Below are 15,000 nucleotides of genomic sequence, written 5' to 3'. Positions count from 1 at the left end.
CCTAAAACCAACCACTAGCCGTAATGTTTGCAGAACGAATTACTACTACCTCCGGTCGTGCGAGCAAATTGCTTAGCGCTTCTTTAGCCGCCACCGAGGTAATGTCCTGCGCGTACTTTGCGTAAACATCGAACTCAGCCGCTTCGGCCAATTCTATAATAAAGAAGGAATTTTATGTAAAACATGAATAACTTTTACAGATAAAAATGTAGAAATTCGCGAGTCTCTATTTACCTTCAAAGCAGCTACCAATACAAGGTGGTGTCTGCTCTTGAGACATTTCTATCACATCCTCTAGTGACCCCAACAGCGTTACTGATACTTCGTATATGTCTATTATATTGGAAAATATTAAATCCAGTTCCTACAATCACAAAAAGCATGTGTTATTGTCATTAGACATAAGTTCCTCTTACAAGCCAAATAATTAAACACAAAAATATCTCAAACCTACCTTTGGGTCCTTAACTATCTTAACTAATTCCTCGCGGAATACTCGGATGATCATATGCAGATCCCGTTGATACTGTTTCTCGTCGTGGATCAGCTCCTTCACGACTTCCTCGTAACTGAGACTGGCGCGTGGCGTTGGAGGCAATGGACTCGGTGCCATCGAATTAGAGTTCTCACCTTGATAGAACATGTCCATCAGAACCTGGTAAAAATCGAACGAATGATTATTAATTGATCCACTATATGCAGTTACGCAGACATATTGAAGATAATTGTTTATATATCTGAAGACTGGGAATGTTTTGAATGATAATGGTATCGAATGGAGAGATAGACATATAAAACATCCGTAGCAACAAGATTAGAGAGTAGCAAACGTCACAGCTAGATTTATTGATGTAGTAATTAAAGTGACATGCGCAAGCGACTGCAAGTCGTAAAAACGGAACAATTAATGAGATATTCTTTAAAGCATTAAATAAAGCATACTCTTCGCATCAAACTGCACATGTTGAATAACATTTTCTTAATAGATAACTCATATGCAATGGGAATAGTAGTCGGACAAATGAATGTTCTCCTATTAAAAACGAAACAAATCATTTAAAAAGGTGAATAACAAAATAAACATAACCATTTTGTAATGCTCTTGGATATAAAACATAAAAGAAAGTACATTCATGAAATGAACTATTGCTGAAACGAATATGAAGTACAGATCGATAAAAGAAAAAAAAAAGCAACGGCATATACAAACACTTGCATTGATTTATAAATATATCATACAAATAACGACATAGGAAACACGGAAACAAATGTAATTCACAAAATCGAACGAAAACAAAACAAACAAAAATGCTACTGCAACAAACAAATTAATATGCTTTATACCTATCCTATACAAGAAACTAATCTGTAAGGCACAGTCATTTAGCAATGCTGCTATAAGGCAGGTTGTCCGGCATACATATTTTCAAGTAACTTTTAAAAATCCAAACCAGCGCTAGAAAACTATGAAACAACTCAGTACGTAAAGAAATGATACAGATCTAACAGGCAGTAAAATCGCCAACGAATGTGTAACCATCGCGCAAACAAGAACAGCGGTTCTAAATAATGAATGATTCGCATGTATGATTTGTCTTTGTGGATGAATTATTTTCCTTATGCATTATCTAGCTAGTCATTCAGATCATCAGTCAGACGAAATGTCTATCTAGTCACACGTAGTATATACTGTGATTGTAGTAAAAGAGAACGGAACAACGAAAATTATTACAACAGCAAAGAAAAAAAATAACAATAACTTATATCTGTCAAGGCACTATCTAATTGTACTACTAGAAAGTATAGAAATCGACTAGGACCAAATGAAGCCGCAGATGAATGATACTAGCGTGAAATGAGAGAAGAAATCAGCGGTTCGGAGCGACAATGCCAGATAGTAAACATTTCACTGTAATTCACAAAGTAGTTGGGAATCTTTACATTCTGACAATGCCGTCGAAGGAATGAGGTAAGATACACACTTAGAAGATGTCACCGATGGTTTGCAAAACCTCAACAGTGTCTTAAGATGTTTGGTTTTTTTTCGACAGATCGGAAGGATGGAGGAGGAAGGTTTTTGAAATTTCATGATAAGTAAGTAATAATTAGACAATCTACGTACCACCTTTCATATTGAAGATTTGATCGTTATGTTTTTAGATTGAATAGTGATCGTGTAGGGGGTATTTGGTATACAGTAATTTGTTTTGTTTGTTCGTTTGTTTTTTTTTTTCAAAGTTTTTGTTTGTTGGGACAGCATGAAAAAAAACATAAAATAAGATTTTGCGACATATAGTAATTGAAAGAGCGTTTTTGAATAGATTTTTCTGGGCGTTTGATTACCAGAGAAAATTATAAAATATAAGAAACGAATTGTTTGGGCAGATGGAAAAAAGGATAAATTCTACTGGAATTCGTCTTATTGACAAATGCAACATAAAATACATGAAAACCAAACAATAAAAAAGCATTTGAAGGTTGCTTTACCTCGAATTGCAGGAGCAGAAACTGATACAACTAGATGTAACATAATGTAGATTGAAGCATCCTTATAACCCTTACAAAATCAATTATTATCGACATAAAACCAAATGAACAAAGAAAAAAAATTCTGCACAATGTTAGCTCTTCTCCAGATGTATGGAATATGGATAGTTATAAAACATGTACAGATATGAGCAAATAATTTGTGTATTAGAGGAATTCCTAAAGCCGTGCGTATGCTGAATAGAAACAATACGAATATCTATTAAAAGGTTATAATTCATAAACATATCGAACAGAGAAGCATTGTCAAACTGGCTTTGGTTTATTCCATCCTTAACTATCAGCAATCGGTAACAAACTGGTTATTGTTTTTTTTTTTTTTTTTTGTTGTAAGGCGCTCACATGAGGAAGATTTTGAAAGAGCGTTTAAATGGACTGGCAAACAAACCTACGAAATAACGGTTGCGTTTTGTCGTGCAACTCAACTCAAACTATCTAGTTGTTAAAGGTATATATTTATAGCAGAATAGGCGTGCCCTTGAGATTTTCAATATTGAAAATGTATTAAACATTTTATGGATACAAAAGAAAATATAGATTGTCCATTCGTAAATCGACATTCCAAATTTAATCTGTCATGTTTCCAGCTTTTAGTATCTATGATGTATTCTCGAACGTCTCAAATCGCTTCATATATGGGAAGTATATTAGACCTTTAAGAGAAAATTCCCTTAAGACAAAAAATACAAATAAAAAAAATCATTTCAGATCGAAAGATCAAAACAAGAGGAAATAAAGTTCGTCTCAGCTTCTCCTCCTAATATCTAACTAGATTTTATAAGGATTTGAAGAGTGGTCGTGTGAATGAAGCATTAAGCAAATGAAATTAATACAAAATAATAATTATTCTTTGAACGTTAATAGCCTAGTCTGAAAGCAAAAAGGAACCGATTTATTTGTAAATTATTACAGTACCAAGAGTACGAAAAACGAAATCACAAAACGCAAAAACTAATCCTGCGATTAAATGGAAAGATGAATGTAGCAGAAAAGTCGCGTAAAAGAAGGAAAAAAATTAAGGAAAAGCAACAAACAACACGAGGCCAGCACAACTAGAAAGCAAAAGTCAAACTAAACTAATAAGTAAAAAGGGAGTAGCAAACCTTGTCTGCACACATGGCAATTTCGATGTCTTCCCTGGTAATCTCTATATGGCGTATGTTTTTGACATAGTAACCAGCCAGTTTCAGGATGTCGGCAGATATGTACTCCAGAACAGCCACCAGAAACAGCGATACGGAACTGTCGATTTTGTACTGCAGCACCTCCTACGGTAAAGTCAAAATTATCAAGAGTCGGTATAGTAAAACATTTTCAGGACGTCATTTTCGAAATAAAATCATAGCTTCGTACCTTTTGCAGCAAAGTATGCACACGATCAACTGGTAGCACCGGCTTTTTCTTTTTCGATTTGTCTATAGAGTCCCGTGCCTCGCTCAGTGCCCACCTATCGATTGGATTCGGAAAGGTACGGCTGATGCGTTCCTCCACGTCCTAAGAATATAGATAAATATCAATTAAAGCACTTGCTTTGAATTCGCAATCAAATTCGATAATTTTAATGGATAAACCGATGGCTATAGTTTGAACAACAACGACACCATCTGTGTCATTCAAAATAGTGCAACAGCGTGGCCTGTGAAGGATATCCTAAAGGATGAACGTAGCCGTTCTGTCTGCTGACGGAAATGCCAATTTGGGGTATTCAATAGTAGGCGGGTGGAATCAACACCACACAGCAGGCGCGAGATTGCATTTTCCCTCGATTGCATCCGCTGATCTAAATGTCAACTTCATTTGCACTGTAAACCAGCGTGTTAGCAGCATCTTAGCGTCCGTCCGTGTTATCTGAAGCGATCGCAAGGCTATCAAGGAGGTAACTCCTTCGGTTGCGACAGCATAACTACGGGACGTAGTGCGTACCTTTAGTACCGTCCATAATATGTTTCAAGACAAATGTATTGAGCCATGCAGCTGACTGAAAAAGTTGAACACTTACCATCACCGTGTGCGGCGGTGGTTTCGCACACAGTGTTGCTAACAACCGTAGGCAAAGACTTTCGACGTACAACAACGCATCCTCCCGGGCCTGTAGCGAAGGATGAACCTGCTCCAGTACCTAGTAAAAAATAGAAACACATAAATTTCAATAGAATTTAAATACGATATGAAATAAATATAGACTAAATTAAAGGCAATACGATATAAAATAAATTAAAGCAAACTCATGCGCAAGTTTCCGCTTCCAGCACTTCTAAATTTAGGTGCTACGAACAAATAAGATAAAGTACTACGAACAAATAAGATAAAATTCACGATCTCAATTGAGGTGATCAATTTCTAAGACAGTTGGCAAAACGCAATACTTGATTGAGATTCTGAATGTTAATCTCAAAATCCAAAGCACACGTTATCGATTTGAAGAGATGGGGACTCCAAGATATTCGGATCCAAAAGCAAGCAAAAAACGAGCCGAACAAACGTGACGAGCAAAGATAAGAGCTCATGGTACACGAATACGCTAGTACATGTAGAATCTAATGTGTAAATGTATCACAAAATGATGCTTCTTGACCAAATATGATAACATCCAGTGATTCAACGAGTTGACCCTTATATTACAACAGCCAGCTCATTTGTTGTTCTCTACCCGGGGGACTACCATCGGTAGACCTTACTGCAACAGACCGATGAGTCACAGGGAGGAGTTGCGAAGTGGCAAATCCCCACCTATGTGCCGCCGTACTCAGACGATGGGGTATTTTTGCCGTAGTGACATCGTGCGTTTGGTCTTGCGAGCCAGCTAATGACACGATGGTTGGATGATAAATTTATGACGGCTATAGCGAGAAGCGTATCGGCGCACATTGCGAAAGGATGAATTAGCGATATCAGCTGTCCATAAGCGCCACTATCAGCATGGGCAAGGGTAATACGGCGCATACTCTGCCATATCACACCACCGTCATTTGGCAATGTCTCCCAAATTCAAGGAAGCATGGGCTGTTATCGAGCGGAGTAATGTTGCATCTACTTCTATAGAATCAGCAGAACAAACCACAACGTTGCAGGCCAGCAGGCTTTACAATAATTTTTGGTAGCGACGAGGCCTTTGGTTTTGGGTTTTGAATCTTACAAACAAAAGCAACAACCCGGTGCTGGCTGTCCAATAGCCAGCTGCACAGTTGCAGATTGAGGGGAGGCAGGATACAATTTCTTGCTTACCTTCCGCAGTGATGTGATGAACAGGCCCCTCCATTTCGCTGCATTTTCCGCATTCTCAAAATCGTAGTCAGCTGCGTCGGTGATCGATACGTGCGAGCTGCCAGAGAACATGGCTTCAGCCTTCGGCACTGGTCGTCCAGTGCTGCTGCGTTCGCCCAAACCACTGATGCATATATTCACCGTTCTTGGATCTTCAGTTCCTGCCCTCGGGATTGCGCCCTTTAGGCTCGCCGATGGTTCACTTCCTTCGGTTTCGGTTGTTCTTGGGCGCAAGAACAAAAAACCAACTGACTAAAAATGCGACGATGATGGCAGCAGTAACAGCAACTAAGGCAGCAGCAAACTGCCTGAAACCATGCACTATCCCACTTTCCACTTAGGTGAGAACACTAGTTACTAGGTGCAGTTGGCATTCGCTTCGTGCACCGGAGGAGGCTGTGCCTCGCTACAGCCAAGCTGCCGGCGAGTAGTGACGTATGGAATTGGATTTCATGATGCTTTTGCTTTCAATCCACTTCCCTGCTTTCTTCCACTGCACTCCCGCTTCTCTGGAGAGGATGGAAAATCGATCGGCGCGCCAACGACGACGGATTTTGCCTCGTATAGCAGCAAGGCCGCTTCCAACTGCCAAGAAACTAATTTGCCGCTTGCTGTTTGAGGTCGGTCTCAGACTCCTACTATACACCTCGGTTACTACGAAGGTTGTTGTACACTAGCACGATGGAGTGGCGCTTTCTGCTTGCTGCTGCTGCATCGAACTCTTCCCCCTTCGCTGGCCCCCCGGCGCCGTGATTGATTGGAAGAGAAACCGAGCGCTAGCCACAATAATATTGCACACGCCTACCACACTCAGATTGGGAGGGTTAGGATTTTATATATCTTTTGTTTTGAACACTCAGCACGGAAAATTGATTCTGCTCACTACCACCGCCATCACCACTCCCATCCGGGGAATTTCCACTTTTCCACTGTTTCGAGGATTTTCGCACTTTGTGATACTCACATCCTCTACTTTTCGCACACACCTTTTCATCGGTCACGGCAACCACGGTATTGGAGTTGTTCAAATCCAACGCATCTACGCATCGCCACTACACAAAATAGAGTTACAGGGCGCGATGCAAACGAAACAAAATCAATCATATCGCACAACTCCACCATCTGCTGTTGCACCTGCACACAGCCTTCCAGCAACGAGCATGCTGATGCGCTGATCATCCACAGGGGCCGCCTCGTGGAGAACGAAAACCAACAATGCCGGCGCCACAGTCGACAGCAACCACAACAACCCCTCGGACACCTCCTACTTCTTCAATCAGCAACCAGCAAGTCACGCAATGGATGTACGGGGGGGAAGATGCCCGCGTTTACCATCGTCTCCCACTGCCGGTGGTTTCGCAATTGTCGCTAGTGATGTCGTCGATGTCGTTGTTAGTGAGGACGGTTCTCCGACTGCAGCTAAGCGCCGTCAAGGGAATGTGTTGCTCCTGTTGTTGTCGGTGTTGTTATTGATCGGCGCGATGGTAAACATTATTGCATAGTATCGCAGACGGACCGTCCCCGTCTTCTTTTAGACCAGCCGCCGAGATGAAGTGTGTTGTCTCGTGTAGAACCTGAAGTCCGTAGAGAAGAAAAGAAACAGATTTGTAGAACCGGAAAGAAGAGACGGCTTCGCCAGAACGCCGAAGCATATGTCCAGCCCGAGGGTCGAAGAGGCCGCCGCAAAAGTCATCATATGTGCCAGGTGGAGGGTGTTTTGCACCCAGCAGGATTGTCACGGCGCCGGCGGAAAGACGGGCGTGCGACCTTCAGATTATCGTGAATCACACACACGCAAACACAGGCGCGCGCATAGAAACAAGAACAGGGAGCTGCTAAAGTCTAGCCTTTTCCTGCTTGCCAGCGCAATCGCCAACGAGTGGTGTGCTGGTATCGGTGGGAAATGGAACCCGCCGTCGCCGCCGTCGCCGCCGTCGCTATGAAAACCAACGGAGTAGTCGCGGTCCTCGTTGTTGTTTATTGTCTATTCATTGCAACAGTATCGGAACGTACGCACGCACTGACTGTCGCCGTTTTTTATGTTCGTTCGTTTGTCTGTCTCGCGAACGACCGGTAGGGTGGGACAAAAACAACAGCCAAACGCAGGTTTCGATGATGATTTTCGTGTGGAAAACTGCATCATTCTCATCCTCATCATCAACATCATCGTCATCGTATGCCCGGCGATCCGCACAAAGCAGATGTTCGCACAACGCCACACCATTCACTAAACATATGTCCTTTCTCACGGACCAAAGAACCACCGGAGGCTTGCCGAGGCGCCCAAATCCGCGAGCTCCCCGCCGTGGCCACCTCACCCCTTCCAGACTGCGCTGTTTATCGTGAAGAAGGCTGCTGCTCAAGCAAGCAAGCACGCACGCACACACACACACACACACACCGATACGAGTGGCTTATGGCGCATCTCACATCCAGCACCGTCAATTTGTAAAACCGGACACACCACCCTCTCCCCACCCTCATCGATAGTGCGGGCCCCATGTTCTATCGCAGCACTACTCGGCGTTCTCTCTCTCGATGGCCTTCTTGTGAAAATCACACCCCCAACCCACCCGCTTCGCTTCTTCTGTCACACGTCTGATCTCTCACAAAGCCTTCCCGATCTCATCATCATAATCAACTTTTTTGATCACCAACGCTGCCATCCGCCCGCCCCTCCCTCCTTCACCCACACCTCTCGCCAGCATCCGCAAAACACGGGAAAGCACAAGTTGGAACCACATCTAGAAACATGGATTTTCACTGTTTCCCTCTCGCTCACTCTCTCGCCTTCTCGCCGCTGGTCGCCCATCGCCCATCTCTGTCTGGCACACGTTCTAAGACGGTCTTCTCCTTCCCTTCCTTCCTTCCCCGTGTGGCTGCTATTATTTCTTTTATTGTTTTATCTTATTTCACTCCGCACTCGCTGCTCACGACTCTCACAGATACTCCTTTGTCACACGCAACACTCCCACCCCCGCCGCCTACTTCTCGAATCCCTCTGCCCCTCCGCGAACGCATCATCGCCATATTCCCAGCTTCTTACTTTCGTGTCACGCACTGCTCCCTCCCCCGTCGTCCACAACCAGGAAAACTCACTTTTCCACCTTTTTCTCCGCTAGATATGAAATGTTTTCACACACAAACACACACACACACACGTCTGAAGAACACGAAGAAGAGTGCGGACGGCTCGAAGGCGAGACGGCGGAGCCCAGCACAAGATTTGCTGCGGACAAATTCTTGCCTCTGCCCCCAAAACTCACGGCTGGGTGGTCCTTTCTCACCTATCTGTGCCAAATCATATGGATGGCGAATCTTCTTGTCTGGGCTGGCGATACGACCCCACCTGTGCTGGCACGGAACGGCATCAAAATGGCTCCAACCCCTTTTCCTCCTGGTGTTCCTGCTGCTCTTCTTGATGCTGGTTCTGTGTGAGCCGAAGGTGGAAAACACGAAAACTTCTCTCGCGCTCTACTCGTCTACGCGTCCTATAAGCGGCCAATTCCCACTCTTCTCGACAATAACCCGGGCTATCTCTCGCTCACTACGATCCTGTGTGTCCAGCGGCATGCTCAGCTGTCAAAATCCCATGTGCTTTGTTGTGTTTTGCTCCCGTAAAATTTAATTTTATCATACGTTTAACGTTAAAAGATTAATTAACTAGACATCAATTAGCACGAAGATGGTCAAACAAAAGCGTAAAATCGCGGCTCAACTTCCAGCCACAAACGGGAACGATTCGGAAGGATCCGATTACGAAGTGGAGTGGCAGGTAAAACCCACTCCGGCGAAACTCACCAAAGCCGAACAGTTTCCGTTGCCGGCCTCGGTGGAGAAGAAATTGAAAAAAACTCCCGGAAAGCAAAACCGACAAGATTCGTCCTCGGAGGAGGACGAGAGCGAAGATGATGATGAGGGAAAGCTGGGTGCGAACGGACTGCCCACTCTAACCACCGCCCAGATCGGGGCCATCCTAGAAACGGTGAAAAACAACAAGCGATTCGTGCTGATGGTGAAAAACCTTAACTTTACCACGGCCAAAGAGGAAATACAATCACATTTTTCGCAAGCTGGAACTGTGAAAGGTGTCCGGATCCCGAAATTCCGTTCGTCAGCGTTTGCCTTCGTCGAGATGGCTGATCCGGGTGGTTTTCAGGTAAAACTCCGTTCATCGCATGTCCTAAGAGTCTAAGAATCAAGTCCAATTTGTATTTGTATTTGCAGAAAGCGTTCCTGCTCGATAAATCGGTGTTAGATGGAAAAAAGATCAGCGTGAATCTGTCAGAGAGTGGCAACAAAAAATCCGTATCCCGCATCCAGCTGCTCGAGAAGAAAAACGCCGAGATCCGCAAGCTACGGAAGAAAAACAAAAAGAGTTCAAAAGCGGCCGAAATTTCCCTCGCACCAGACACGGTTAGCCTGCCAGCTCGACCCGAACCGCCGAAGGATAAATATCTGGACAAACCGAAACAGAAGTGGCTCACGAAGAAGGAGGTGAAAGTGTTGAAGAGGAATACGTCGCTGAAAGCGAAATTTAAAAACCTTTCCCAAAAAGGCGTTAAAGCGTAGATAGTAACAAATAAATTACCGACTGCACTGAACTGGACACACACTTTTTAAAGAAAATCGTAATTCGAATCATAGATCCAGCATTTCTCGCTGCGCTCTTTGCTATTGTTTTTGACAGTTGGAATTGTTTGTGTTGTTTTTGAAATTGTTTGTGAACAAGGAGCGGCATGGATGAAGGTTCCGGGTTGCTGGACCGATTTCAAAAGTCGTTTAAATATTACAAGGCCAACCAACCACCACCTGGATTGCAGGATGTTATACGGATAGACGATGGTTCGGACAAGCGCCTAGAGGTGAGTAAAGTGTAGAAACTCTCTCTACATCAATCTTAGAACATGGTTGATCCATGGCTTTCTCACATCCACCAGCCGGTAAATCTACTGTCAAACGGGTCACAGTTTCCCGGCCTACTATCTCCGGAATGCTGGCGTACCTATCGAGTTACCGGTCGGCCCGGGTTGCTGGTGGTTGCCAACCCTTTCACCGGTGACGGACAACGCTATTGGACATCGCGGTGTGTAGTCGATTATCCTGGACCCAAAAATACGAACATTATACCGCAGCAGTTGGAAGAACAACTCGGGCCAAACGGTTGGTGGCCGTTGCTGCAAAGCTGTAGTGACCCTACGAAACGACGGAAGCTAGCAAAGGTGCTTCGCTGGGCCACGCTTGGCTTCCACTACGATTGGACCAACAAAACGTATGATGATAGCAATCGAAGCCCATTCCCGGACGATCTTGGCGATCTCGTATGTTATCTTGCTGCAGCGTTCGGTTACAAACAATTCTCACCGGAAGCATCGATCGTAAACTTCTATCCGGTCGGATCGACGCTCGCAGGACATACGGATCATTCCGAGGATGATCTTACTGCACCTTTGTTTTCGATAAGGTATTTAAGGGATTCAAATGTTGTCCACCGCAGGTGTAACGAAAGTCTTTCACCTACTTTCCATTTATTCTTTAACAGCTTCGGACGGCCAGCAATTTTTTTGGTTGGTGGCCCAACACGCAACGAAACGCCGGATGCAATACTGCTACAGAGTGGGGACATCGTTGTAATGAGTGGGCCAAGCAGACAGTACTATCATGCAGTTCCCCGCGTGTTCTCCGTTTCGGAGGAGCCGCTGGAAGATCAATGTAGCCGATGGCAGACACAGTCTCCTGAGGCAGCAGAACTAAGTGCCTCCAAAGGTATGGAAAACATTTGTCCGCTGCGCTGGAAAGAATGCCAAAATATCTCGTTCTGGAATCCGATTCAGGACTATCTCAAAAGTACGAGAATTAACATTAATGTGAGACAGGTTAAAAGGACGGCCAGGAGTTAGTTTTCTAGATGACTACGGTTTAAGGAAAAGGAAAGCTGATGTTGGTCAGGACTAGTAAAATACCAAAATTTGCACATCAGTACCTACTTCAGGTTTCTTGATAACCTTTGTTGCTGTTTAAGTTAAAATAAACCAATTTTAGTGAGAAATTTATATCAAGCATAGTCAAGTCTTGTTCTTGTTCAAACATTTGGTAATATACAAAAGTGATCATTGTACTTCCTACAGTTATTTCTTGTTTGAAATGTGGCGATATGTTCACCTGTACTTAACTTTATCTTCTTGTTGCGTTCGCGTTTGTAGTGTAAAAGGTCAAGGGGGTGGTTTTGTTTACTTTTTGAATCCCCCACGACAAGTCAAACCAAGAAACACCTGACGAAAAGCGAGCCAAATTTCGCAACCGTGCAATATTTTGTAAAATAAGTTATCGCGTCCTTCTGGCCTTAGCATGGTACTTACTCGGTGCATCCTACTATCGACAAGCGCAGCGAAGCTTGGCGATTTGGCGTTATGTTCCGTCCGTGGACTAACAACCGCTGCGGCAACCGCAAACGCCTGCTACGGAAAAATGTCCGGCTGGCAGATCCACTCCTACGGGAATCCGCAAGAGGAGGTGCAGTTCAGCGACGGTATCAAAATGCCCACCCTAAAATCTCCAACTCAGCTGCTGGTCAAGGTGAAGGCCGCATCAGTGAATCCGATCGACGTAGCGATGATAAGTAAGTTGCAGCACCCGCGGATCCTGGAATAATCACAGCTCATCATGATTTTTTGTCGTTGCAGATGGATACGGTGCCTCCGTATTAAACACATTACGCTGCAAGGAAGGTGGGATCGAGTTTCCACTTGTATTAGGACGAGATTTTTGCGGTGAAATCGTCCAGAAGGGTTTAGGCATCTCCAGTCGCGAGCTCGAAGTTGGTGATGAAGTGTGGGGCGTGGTGCCGGTGCACTTGCAAGGTTGCCATGCGGATTATGTTGCGGTAGAAAAGTATTGCGTATGTGAAGATTTGTTTCACCATTCGTTCGCCATGAATTGTTGTGCAATTCATGCTTCACTTTTTCTGTTTGCAGCTATTCAAAAAGCCCTCGAACCTCAGCAAAATCGATGCCAGCGCCGTGCTGTATGCTGGGCTAACGGCCTGGTCCGGTCTCTACCTGACTGGACACTTGGGCGATTTGCTCGGTGCAATTTCACCGGTCGGTGGAGGACGCGGCAAGAAAGTACTGGTACTTGGTGCTTCCGGCGGTGTGGGTACTCTCGCGGTGCAGATGTTGCTCGCCGAAGGAGTAGAGGTGTTTGCCACCTGTTCGGCCGACGCCATGCAGTTAGTGAGCAACCTTGGCGTGCACTATCTACTCGACTACAACGATCCGACCCATGTGCAGAGTATTGCCAGTGTTGGACGGTAATGCAAGGCCCTCGTGACCACCAGTTCCTGCTACCCAATCAATTGCAAATCATCTATTAATTCGTTCGTTTCCGTCTCCGCAGCTTCGATATTGTGCTCGACTGTGCCGGCAAGGGGACCGAGTACGCTAGTGAAGTGCCCTGGTTGTTCGATCAGTATATTACCTTTAATTCGCCTGTCCTGAAGAACATCGACGCGCACGGGTTCGGTGCGGGCATGTATCGAAATGCGGCCGAACTCGTACGAAGTAATGTGACCGCGCTCAACAGTCGCCAGGGACCGGTGAAATGGGGTTACTTTATGCCCGCTCCACAAGGTATTGCATATCTACAGCGGCTGGTCGAGAAGGGAAAACTATTGCCTATAGTGGAAAAAGTGTACCCCTTCGCAAAAACCGTAGAAGCCTACGAGCGAATCGAACAGAAGCACCTCAGGGGGAAGATTGTTATCGATTTTGAGTGAGGATAAACTCCCCGGCAACTCTACATCTAGAACAAACCTGTTAAGGCGATGTCGCTCGAAACGTGGTAGCATTCAAAACGTATTAGCGTCTTTCTCTCGCTGTCGTGTGTGATTCTACTCTAAATTTGACTACCTGATCCTGTGTTCTTAGAACATAACATAACGATTCGATAATCAATTGCATATTTAAAGTAATAAATCATACCAATCGATTATCAACCAGTCTCGGAATCGTCAGAATAGTAATTATCTATTTTAAAGCGGCTATCTTCGCCTCAAATTTCCTTTAAAAAGGTGCCCAATTTTTCCGAATTTAAACGGCCAATTTAAATAAACGCAGCTGCATCTTTAGGTCGTATAAAGTCCGTATAGCATGTAGTGATATTACGGGGGTTCGCAGGGATCGCAGTGAAATGTGGGCAGAAAATTATGCTAAGCGATCGTGTGGGACACTGTTATATCCTTTTCGAATTTCTTTGATAGCTGTTGAACCTGTTGAGGACGTTTTTCTGGAAAATTTCAACATCGTCATACTTCAGAGCTGTCGCTTATCCGATACGTATTCGAACTGTATCGGAGGAACAATGGATCGTGTGTTTGAGTGGTCAAATTTGATGAAATCGAAATCAAAACAAAACTGCTTAAGTGAAAACAAGAAAACTATGGCTGAAAAACCGGCAAAACCAGAAACTGGGAGGAATTCGGCTAATCTTATCGCCACCAACAAAAATTCGCCGTTTCAAATACTCAACGTTCGATCCTTGACGGGCGAGGAGGAGGACGCCGAGTTGGACGAGACCACACTAGAAGAGGAAGATGCCGCTGCGAAGGATGAAACTGTGCCGAAAACTTTCGATCAGGACCCTCAAAAGGAAACCAGCTCCGTAGATGATGAAGCGCTCGTTGAGAAGGACCGTGCTGACACCGTCGCGGAAAACACCGAAAAACCCAAAGATCAGCACCGCAAGTCGACGCGAATTTCCGAAAACACTTACTCTACCGATGAAGAGCCGGAATTAGTGATCGATATGAGCTTCGAGGAAGAAGAAAGTCCAAAAAAGGTAGAACGAACGACAACCAACAAGGATGTGGCTGAATTTGCGACTGAGCAAACGAATAAGAAACCGTCCGAGCATTCTGATCGCATCTCGACCGGTTCCGCAGTGCCCATAAAACGTTCCAACGAAAGTGAAGCCGATGTGGAAGAAACATCCGGCAAGGAAGCGACAGCAAAGTTGAAGCCAAAAGCAGACCAAGTCTCCGAAGATGAGGCTGGTGTTGATGATGACGACGATGTGGAGTTTGTGGAAGAGACAGATGAGGTACAAGATGAAGAGGGAGGACCAATAAAGGAGGAAGAGGACGACATGGACGTGATGGAACTTACTGCAGCAATAAACACAATGATCAGCATC

At 44.6% G+C, this 15,000-nt stretch overlaps 4 protein-coding genes across 5 annotated transcripts in view; 3 read left to right on the top strand and 1 right to left on the bottom strand.

The window, feature by feature from the left end:
• LOC125949884 (protein son of sevenless) overlaps positions 1-9,225 on the bottom strand; it is an 18,003-nt gene extending 8,778 nt beyond the window's left edge. The window contains exons 1-8 of one of the 2 annotated variants that reach the window (XM_049677319.1): positions 9,099-9,225; positions 5,773-7,385; positions 4,547-4,666; positions 3,901-4,041; positions 3,651-3,815; positions 455-655; positions 235-364; positions 47-153 (exon numbers count right to left, since the gene is read on the bottom strand). In XM_049677319.1, the coding sequence (XP_049533276.1) occupies positions 47-153; positions 235-364; positions 455-655; positions 3,651-3,815; positions 3,901-4,041; positions 4,547-4,666; positions 5,773-5,883 (975 nt within the window). In that variant the 5' untranslated portion in view covers positions 5,884-7,385; positions 9,099-9,225. The remainder of the gene's footprint in view (positions 1-46; positions 154-234; positions 365-454; positions 656-3,650; positions 3,816-3,900; positions 4,042-4,546; positions 4,667-5,772; positions 7,386-9,098) is intronic. The other variant, XM_049677320.1, reaches the window with a different exon arrangement.
• A 91-nt stretch (positions 9,226-9,316) lies between these two features.
• LOC125949887 (nucleolin) lies at positions 9,317-10,420 on the top strand. Its single transcript, XM_049677326.1, has 2 exons — positions 9,317-9,970; positions 10,039-10,420. Exons 1-2 carry the CDS (start codon positions 9,497-9,499, stop codon positions 10,381-10,383), a joined length of 819 nt encoding a protein of 272 aa, XP_049533283.1. The 5' UTR covers positions 9,317-9,496; the 3' UTR covers positions 10,384-10,420.
• A 125-nt stretch (positions 10,421-10,545) lies between these two features.
• On the top strand, positions 10,546-11,851 carry LOC125949886 (nucleic acid dioxygenase ALKBH1). The gene is made up of 3 exons (XM_049677325.1): positions 10,546-10,676; positions 10,752-11,275; positions 11,354-11,851. Exons 1-3 carry the CDS (start codon positions 10,551-10,553, stop codon positions 11,709-11,711), a joined length of 1,008 nt encoding a protein of 335 aa, XP_049533282.1. The 5' UTR covers positions 10,546-10,550; the 3' UTR covers positions 11,712-11,851.
• Positions 11,852-12,066: 215 nt separating this feature from the next.
• On the top strand, positions 12,067-13,809 carry LOC125951261 (reticulon-4-interacting protein 1 homolog, mitochondrial). Its single transcript, XM_049679967.1, has 4 exons — positions 12,067-12,430; positions 12,495-12,709; positions 12,786-13,120; positions 13,207-13,809. The coding sequence occupies exons 1-4, from the start codon at positions 12,160-12,162 to the stop codon at positions 13,583-13,585; spliced, it is 1,200 nt and encodes a 399-aa protein (XP_049535924.1). The 5' UTR covers positions 12,067-12,159; the 3' UTR covers positions 13,586-13,809.
• Positions 13,810-15,000: the final 1,191 nt, after the last annotated feature.

Source organism: Anopheles darlingi, chromosome 2 (assembly GCF_943734745.1).
Source record: "Anopheles darlingi chromosome 2, idAnoDarlMG_H_01, whole genome shotgun sequence".
Classification (NCBI taxonomy): Eukaryota; Metazoa; Arthropoda; class Insecta; order Diptera; family Culicidae; genus Anopheles; species Anopheles darlingi.
This window is presented reverse-complemented; position numbering and strand designations above follow the sequence as displayed.

What these genes read in the sequence shown, in the direction of transcription:
- LOC125949886 (XM_049677325.1), top strand. Translation starts at nt 10,551, where the DNA reads ATGGATGAAGGTTCCGGGTTGCTGGACCGATTTCAAAAGTCGTTTAAA. An exon ending in GTTCGGACAAGCGCCTAGAG is followed by an intron (nt 10,677 to 10,751) that starts GTGAGTAAAGTG and finishes CACATCCACCAG; the next exon opens with CCGGTAAATCTACTGTCAAA. An exon ending in GCACCTTTGTTTTCGATAAG is followed by an intron (nt 11,276 to 11,353) that starts GTATTTAAGGGA and finishes ATTCTTTAACAG; the next exon opens with CTTCGGACGGCCAGCAATTT.
- LOC125951261 (XM_049679967.1), top strand. Translation starts at nt 12,160, where the DNA reads ATGGTACTTACTCGGTGCATCCTACTATCGACAAGCGCAGCGAAGCTT. An exon ending in GATCGACGTAGCGATGATAA is followed by an intron (nt 12,431 to 12,494) that starts GTAAGTTGCAGC and finishes TTGTCGTTGCAG; the next exon opens with ATGGATACGGTGCCTCCGTA. An exon ending in AGTATTGCCAGTGTTGGACG is followed by an intron (nt 13,121 to 13,206) that starts GTAATGCAAGGC and finishes CCGTCTCCGCAG; the next exon opens with CTTCGATATTGTGCTCGACT.
- LOC125949887 (XM_049677326.1), top strand. Translation starts at nt 9,497, where the DNA reads ATGGTCAAACAAAAGCGTAAAATCGCGGCTCAACTTCCAGCCACAAAC. An exon ending in CTGATCCGGGTGGTTTTCAG is followed by an intron (nt 9,971 to 10,038) that starts GTAAAACTCCGT and finishes TTGTATTTGCAG; the next exon opens with AAAGCGTTCCTGCTCGATAA.